This window comes from Etheostoma spectabile, chromosome 6 (assembly GCF_008692095.1).
Source record: "Etheostoma spectabile isolate EspeVRDwgs_2016 chromosome 6, UIUC_Espe_1.0, whole genome shotgun sequence".
Taxonomy (NCBI): domain Eukaryota; kingdom Metazoa; phylum Chordata; class Actinopteri; order Perciformes; family Percidae; genus Etheostoma; species Etheostoma spectabile.
Genome location: NC_045738.1, coordinates 22281763 through 22289941, shown reverse-complemented (window position 1 = coordinate 22289941; position 8179 = coordinate 22281763). Strand labels below are relative to the sequence as shown.

The window sequence follows — 8179 nt, the reverse complement described above, 5'->3', positions numbered from 1 at the left end:
TTTGCAGGTATAGTGTTACATTTCTTGATGGTTTCTCTCATAAAATAGCATGTGGAAGTATTTACTGCACCAGTTACTGCAAAGAGCAAAATTACTGTCGTTTCTCTTTAGTATTAAAAGCCTAAATGATCATACTTGTATTTGATATCCTATTGTCTTAGCTTTTTTTGTATTGCATTGTCTCAGCTTTTAAAGACCTACTAGCAATAGCCTACTTTACCCATTTTCTGGCCTTTAAGGTATATAGTATTGGACCTTAAACTGCAAATAAACACAGATACATTGCGTGAACTGGATGAGAACAAAGACTTTGGAGTGTGAAAGTGTAGTATTTTTTGATTAGAGTATTCTTGGCTTTCTTCTTGAGGCCAATCCCGTCCAATTTAACACATTTCCTGTTTGTGCTCGGGGTCCAACCAACGGAGTGGTTGCATGTGCACTAATCAACACACAGAGAAGAAGCTTGGTAGAGTTAAGATGGCGGCATGTGGGTGAGGAGGCTGGGATCTAAACTCGAGGTTTTTCGCCATTAAACGATTCATATGAATCCACACAAATACGGTACTCGAAAGAAGAACAATTTCCACATCTTTCACACGCCTCTGTGTGATTTTGGATTGACCTCATGACATCTATACACTTCGTGGTTCACCCGTTACCCGGGACGGAGGATCAGCTCAATGACAGGTATTTTGTTGCGGCCCGTGAAAAAGAATAATTTAAATCAATATTTACGTGCGGGGTATGATATATAGTATTTGCTATTGTAACAATGAACGACGTTGGCATTGTCATCCACGTTCAGTCGGGTTTAAATTATTTAAATGACCCCCCAGGGTTGAAACAAGGCCCGGCATCTTGAAAAATCCTCCCTAGCCTGCTAACGTTAGCTACTACCTAAACAGTCGGTCCAGTGCTAGCTAGCTAGATGCTAGCCAGTTAACGGGCTATAGTACGCTAATAGCTAGCTAACACTAGCAGGCTGTTTCCTTGATTCTCTGGAAGGATTGGCTCACAGTCAAAGTTGAGATAGACAATGCGGGTTGGGGGATGGGGAAAAGAGAGGGAAATAAGGGTCGTAAAACGCAACGTTATTGAAAAGATACGAATTTTCTTGTATCAATTATAGATGCACTCTTTTGACATGTGTCAGTGTTTGTTTTGTGGGCGTCTCGTTGATTAACATGATCAATGAAGTAGCCAACGTTAGCTAACGGATAGCTAGCTGCTAATGCTAGCAGGCTAATTCGCTACCACGCTCTTGACAAAGCCAAATATTTGTGTTCCAGTGTCTTTTGTTTCGGGGTGTTTCTGTAAGGTTAACGGCACATTTTACTTGCTAACGTCGTCGGAAATTATGATCTCATTTGTCTGTGTATTTTAACATTGCGCACCTAGATAAATATCTAAAATATACAGGGAAGCAGAGTTAACAACATTGCATTTACATTAATCCTGTTATCTACTTTAGTAATGGGACGAGCCTAGGTTTGTATAGTTTGTATGATCAATGCTGGATTATTCAGTGTTCACGTAATCATACTTTCTTTTCACTGTAACACAAATACCTACAGCATACTGGGCACAGTTATTTCTATTGCACACAACATTGTTAATAGTGGCATGCTGCTGGCATGCATGTCACTGCGTTAAATGGGGTTTCTTTACAGGTTTTCCAAACTGAAGAGATCATGAGACAGAAATAGTTGCAAGAAAGATTTAGAAAATTTCGTGCCCTGTATTTTGGCAGAACGTGATTGATGATAAACCTATTTATATCATCCATTGAGATTGAACTGATGAATGAGCTGTTCTACTTAAAGACAAAGAGGTTGAGACATGTTTTTAGAATGACCTTGAGATTAAGAACTGGGTACAGGCTCAGAGTATTTGATTCGCCTTTTGCAGGTTGGCGGACTATCTAACTCTGGGGGACCAGCTTCGGTCTAACAGACAGGAAAGCTCAGTAACTCCCCTGGCTATGCTTGTTATTGAGAAAGCCACCCAAACATCTTGGTGGTATGGACCACTGGGTACCTTTTTATTTTATTTATTTAAGAGGTCATGGCTGTTACATCCCCAGGCATGCATGCCATTGCATGCTACAGTCACCATGTGCTGCTGGGAGCCCCCCTCCTCTCTTCCCCATTCAGGAACTTCCAGTTGTCAAAGCAGATAAGTGCCTCTATCTGAAGTAAAAAGGCTTGGTCCAGCTTGGCTTATTTGAAGTGGCTGCCTGGCATGAACATCCGGTCAGATTCCTTTAACCAAATGCCACTGGCCTGCTTGATCTAACCGGTGTCTCCTTAGACACATTAGTTTAGCACAGTGGAATGGCAGATACCAATCTTTGTTCATAGTGAGTCGGATGTTTAATATGTTTTGGCTGTGCTTTAGTGAAACTGATTTTAAAACCGATCATTGAGGCGAGTATACTTTGTCTGTGCTAGAGTAGTGCGGTTTGTTTGATGGGTAGGTTAGTGAGTGACTGACCACTGTTGATGCTGTGTGGGTAATTTTCACTCCCTTCCTGTAGTGTTTGGGCTGCTGCATGGGCTCCTACTGTGCTACTGTATTGTGAGGATATTTTTCTACCTTTTACTACTTGTATCTTGCTCAATCTCTTGAGATTGTTTTTTGTGTGAGGGCACATTTAATCAACCATTGAACTACACCAATGGGAAATGAACAAATGGAACATTTACAATGACATTCTGCTATTTGTATGGCTAAGTAGACATAACGGCGTCCTTGAGTGCCTAGAAAGGCGTCTTTAAATAAAATGTATTATTATTATTATTATTATAACATTTTCATTGCTTGTCTTTTGTTTTTGTGCAATCACGAGCACGCTTTAGAACATGTTTGGGTTTACACCTGGTGTTAACATTTACATTGTTTTAAATAGTATACCTGATCCATAACTGCAATGCATTTAGGTTTACCACTGAGGATGAGTTTTCTTCTTCTTGCCTTCTGTCCAAAATGCAAAATGGCATTTGTTGATGTATGAGTAAGGTCATGCATCACAACAGGTGCCCCTGTTCTTCTGTAACAGGTGTTGAAGAAACGCTTTGCGAAACTATATATTCAAGGGGACGGCATAGGCCAAATAGGTGGAGCAGTTTGTATGTTTCTTGACAAGCCACTAGACAAGTATCGGCCTACAATCTCAGACATGGTGGTAAAGCATGTTTGGATAAATGAAAATCCTTAACACTGTATTGATGGGCTGTGCAATTAATCAAATTATAATCGTGATTTTTTTTGTTTGTGCTTTTAGCCATCACAAAAACATTGTTATTGACAAAATCATTTATTTTGCACTTTACTTGAACATTAATTTTGGAATTATTCTTTATTTGTCTTGTGTTCTGAATGGAAAGAATGTTTGAAAAAGAGAGACAAGTATTAAGGGAAATATCCCAGTTTAAGTTGTCTTCACTGTTTTCTAACTTCAATAAATGCAACATCTTTCCAAAAGTCAATGAATAGCTGTGGTAAATAATCATGCTTTCAGTATTGACCAAAATAATCGCGACTATGATTTTCTTTTCCATAATCGAGCAGCCCTATAGTTTTAGGTGTGTGCGGGAAGTAAATTGAAATCAGGAGCAAACAATGAAGAAGGTAATTAGACCATGAAATGCACCAGCCAACAACAGGCAATTAATTCAGGCGCTTTGCTTTAAGAAGTGGTAGAGCTAATTATGTTCTAAGTTCACAGCAATCCATGAACGTATAGTTTTTGGTACATTATTCATTACTAATTCAGACATTGTTATGTTGCAGTAGCATGCTTGACATTTGCTTTGCACTATACAGGCCTCTATACGTTTTTTACCAGCCTCCCAGAATCGTCTCGAAATACAATCTAAGCCATCCCAAATCCAACTTTAAAATCTTTGTTTTATACATTAGTATAATTGAGAATGAATGAAAGTGACTCAACGTAAAAAACATCCTGCAAATTAGGAAATTTTCAATCAGCCTTGTTATTTGAGTTGCCCCCCAAAAGCTAGACATGCCCATAATAGTTGGTGTGTTTAGAAGTTGGAGCAGGTGCTGGACGAGAAGCGCCGCATGGGAAGAGACGCAGCATGTTGCCAAGGACATAGCGCAAGGAGAGATCTCAATGCAGCCTCATGTCCCATAAGGCAGGGGTCTACAACGTTTTTAAACCAAGGACCCTTTAACTGAAAGAGAGATGGAGCAGGGACCGTCTGGGCCTACAATGATGTATGGGCAGTAGGGCTGGGGGATATGGAGATAATCTAATATCACTATTTTTGATCAAATACCTCGATATCAATACCGCAACGATATTGCAATGTTGACTATTGGTGTTTCACAAAATGTTTACACAATGAGATTTTTGATAAAAATCATCAGTAATGTGGATATAATAACTAAGTGGGTAAAGGGAAATTAAAGAACGGTTACAACAGTCTGCTAATTTCAGAAAATGACATCACTTTACTGTAATGCAGCCTTTAAAACCAGGAAAAGACAACACTTATGTCATATTATATCACGATATCCAAAATCTAAGACGATATCTAGTCTCATATTTCAATATCAATATAATAGCGATATATTGCCCAGCTTAAAGCCTTTTATGCGTACCTTTTTAGTGCATAGAACACTAAGCTATTTAAATAATTGATACCATGATTTTTATAAACAATCTATTAATTCTCCACATAAATGTTGCACAGTGGATCCTTTGGGATTTATTATCTGTGGGTGGATAGCATAATTTAGTGACTACCTAACCTTTAGGCTTGTAAACCTATCATCAGTGGGGATTCATATTTGCTAATAATATGTTGGATTCAGGTACAGACTTAGACATAGACAGATAATTTGGAGGCCCCCCTGCAGTGACTCAGAGGACCACATAGGGGTCCCGGACCCCCTGTTGAAGATCTCATGCCATAAGGGATGAAGTGGAGTAAATAAGTTGAGTGGTTAAAGTTAGTAACGTGATTTAAGTTGTTACTGTAACCTTAAAAGGAAACAGTCAAATGTTAGCTAACTGTCAACTAGCAAGCTTACAGACTTACTCAGTCCAAATAAGGTGAGGTCAGAGGCCGACAGTTCAGGCTCTGGCTCTGCTCTGTTTCCCCCTAGTGTTGGTGTTCTTGATGTAACGTTAAAGTACAGCAGTATCCCACCACGGGACACCACTGCCATTCCACATCACTCTGACAGTCAATACTGGGGCTGACAGGAGTCTGATTTCACGGGTCTAGCTATGTGTGTGTGTTAATGTGGTCAAGGAGGTTTAATAAGAACTGTGTGTGTGCTACACAAAACATGCAGTCCCTTTAATTTTCCTTGTAGGTTAGCACAAATTTCTTTTCTTTTTTTCATCTGTCCCACATTCATCCAAAAATTAATTTCTGTCCTTCCTGATCCTATCTTCCGCGCCAGGACAATGGGACGTCCTTAAGCACAAGCTCTGGCACTATAGTAGTGAGGGGGGAGGAGATATTTTGGGTGGCAGGGGTTTCAGAAGTAAAAGTCCTATTCATATTCTCCATGGACAATGTTAGGTCAGAGATGTTAGGCAGATAGAATACTTCCATGTTATGGATGTGCATGAAACCCTCTGGGTTTATTTATCAGTATAAAATAAAAGGCAATTTATTCTAATCTGGAAATAAAACTAATAGTTTCATTGATAAAAAGGCACGGAGCATTGTTGGGATATACAACTAATTACTGAACTTAAAATATTGTTGTTCTGAAGATCTTTTAATAAATCTGGAAATGCAGTGTTTATTAGGGGTGCACGATTCAATATTGATTTTTAGGCTCAAGATTTGATTCCAAATTGATTTTTGATTCAAAAACTTTTCTCAATTTAAAAGAAAAAGATTCATAGTATGTAAATGTAGTTACTTTTCCCATGTGATAGTATAAACGCCATTGCAAAAAAAGGAATCAATTTTTGGAATTCTATGACTGGATTTTGAGTCTGTAGAGCTTCAATTGTGAATTTTATTTTTTGCACACCTATAGTGTTTACCTAGCGGGATTTTTTTAATCCTTAAGGCAGTGAGCAAGTAAACTGACTTGCCTCTCTGGCTGGTATCTTTTGAATCAAACTGATTTCGAAACGTGAGCCTAAAAGTCAGAATTGAGTCATAACATTTTCTGAATCGTACACCCCTAATTTTTAATAAAAATTGTCCAGAGTTAAATGAGAACACTTGAGTTAAAATTGAAAGTCGCATCTCTCATTTGAAGTGTCAATATGTCATATATACCAATTTCGAATGTTTTTATTGTTTCTTTGTCCGTATGTCAAAGGTCTGACATGGGCCAGGCCATGGGCGTTCCAAATAAGCCACTTCCTGATGTGTTGATAAAAAAAATAATGGTCAACCAAAATGTTTTTTTTTCTTCAATGGCTGATGCCATATTTAGAGAGCAGGGTGGTAGAAATATAAAGCTGATATGTTGTTTTTTGCAGCTGATAAAATGCAGCAATGTTAGGGAGACTCAAAATTGCTGAACTTAAATTACCAGTTATTTAACACTGTATGTATTGTCTTGGTGTTGTCTGTTTAATTGTGGCGAGAACCCCATTCTACAGCAGCCTCACTGACAAGCCTGCCTGCAGTTAATCAGCCGTGTGAGAGCAGGCATCAGCCGATGCTGATTATCTCAAAATGGCATTAAACAGCCCAAACAATCAGTCAGCCGACTAATCGGTCTATCACTTAAATCAATATATATTTTTAACAAATGGGGGGTGACATAGACCTGTTGGTATAATGTTGGGATAGCAGTTTGGCTGAAGTAAGCTGGGCGATAAGGAGAAAGTCAGATGATATATTCTTGTCCTAATATGATGTGTAATTATAGGGTTGACAATTGGTGCTTTAACAAAATATTTTCACAATAAGATTTAAGATATCTTCAGAAATATATAGATATGACTAAGTGGGTAAAGGTTAAAATAATAGAAGAACTAGAACAGTCTGGTAACAAAGAAAATGACATTACAGTAACGCAGCCTTTAAAACCATGAAAAGACAACACTTAAGCCATTTATGATATTACGATTTCCAAAATCTAAGACGATATCTAGTCTCGAATCACTGGGGATTATATCGATATATCATCGATATAATGCCCAGTCCTAGGCTGAAGTATTTTCAACAGCCCGAATAATCAGTCAGCCGTCTAATTGGTCTATCACTTAAATTAATATATATATTTTTTTATAAATCTTAACCATACAAACTTGTTCTATTCCAAACTGTTATGTCATATAGCTCAATGGCTTCATTTAGTCTCCACTCGTATCCTTTGGCATGCATGGCATTTGAACTGAATGTGATCAGCCTTGGCCAAGATAGCTCCAGCCCAGTGGTTGAAAGTGCAGATGTTTTATAAAAATTCCTGAAGACCAACTGACTGAAAGAAAAACTGTTAAACTAATTCAATACTAATGTTCTAACAATAGTAAATAAGTCAATTTCAGGAAAAATGAATTGATAACTTTAATTGAATATTTTCAGATTTCCTCGTTTGTCTGCTCCCTGCCTGGTTAAAACTAATATATGATTATATAGTATATATTCCCCGGGGCCAGGCCAGCTTAGCGGCGTCTTTCTCCCGTCGCGTCCCACTGTCTGTTGTACCTACACCAGCCCGCCGCCCTTCCACCTGCCCGCGCGGTGGGGGGGGGGGGGGGGGGGGGGCTCCCCAGTCACAGAACAGAAGACGGCCACAAGAGAGAAATACCTTGCGTGCTCGCTGGACAATACTGGCATCTTTTCTACAGAAAGTTTACAACTATGTCGCTAGGCGCTTTAAAAAAAACAACCAATTCGCTAAATCTAGCAACACAGTCAGCGCCAAGCTTCAGAGCTATGGTGGGGCTACACACTAGGTGTCCCTGAAGAACCCGGGTATCTAACAGTAGTTCTGTGTTGTTGTTATTATTATTATTATTATTAGTTAATTTGAACGTGAGTTGTATTTTTATATCGTGTATATTGTTGTATATTGTGTTATTCTCCATGTAAATTCATGTGGCGCCCGTATAGTTTCGGTTCGAATACATGAACCGTTCCATCCCTAATCTTGATACGTGTTGCATCGCCAGGTTATTGCCAATACACAGCCCTACCACGCACTTTGCTGCGTGTCATTCCCCCCC

At 38.8% G+C, this 8179-nt stretch overlaps 1 protein-coding gene across 9 annotated transcripts in view; it reads left to right on the top strand.

The window, feature by feature from the left end:
• The first annotated feature begins 416 nt into the window (after positions 1–416).
• The window catches only part of ubr5 (ubiquitin protein ligase E3 component n-recognin 5), a 44497-nt gene continuing 36734 nt past the window's right edge, over positions 417–8179 (top strand). For 8 of the 9 annotated variants that reach the window (XM_032517836.1, XM_032517840.1, XM_032517843.1 and 5 more), the window contains exon 1: positions 417–687. In XM_032517836.1, coding sequence (XP_032373727.1) covers positions 626–687 — 62 coding nt within the window. In that variant the 5' untranslated portion in view covers positions 417–625. The remainder of the gene's footprint in view (positions 688–8179) is intronic. The other variant, XM_032517834.1, reaches the window with a different exon arrangement.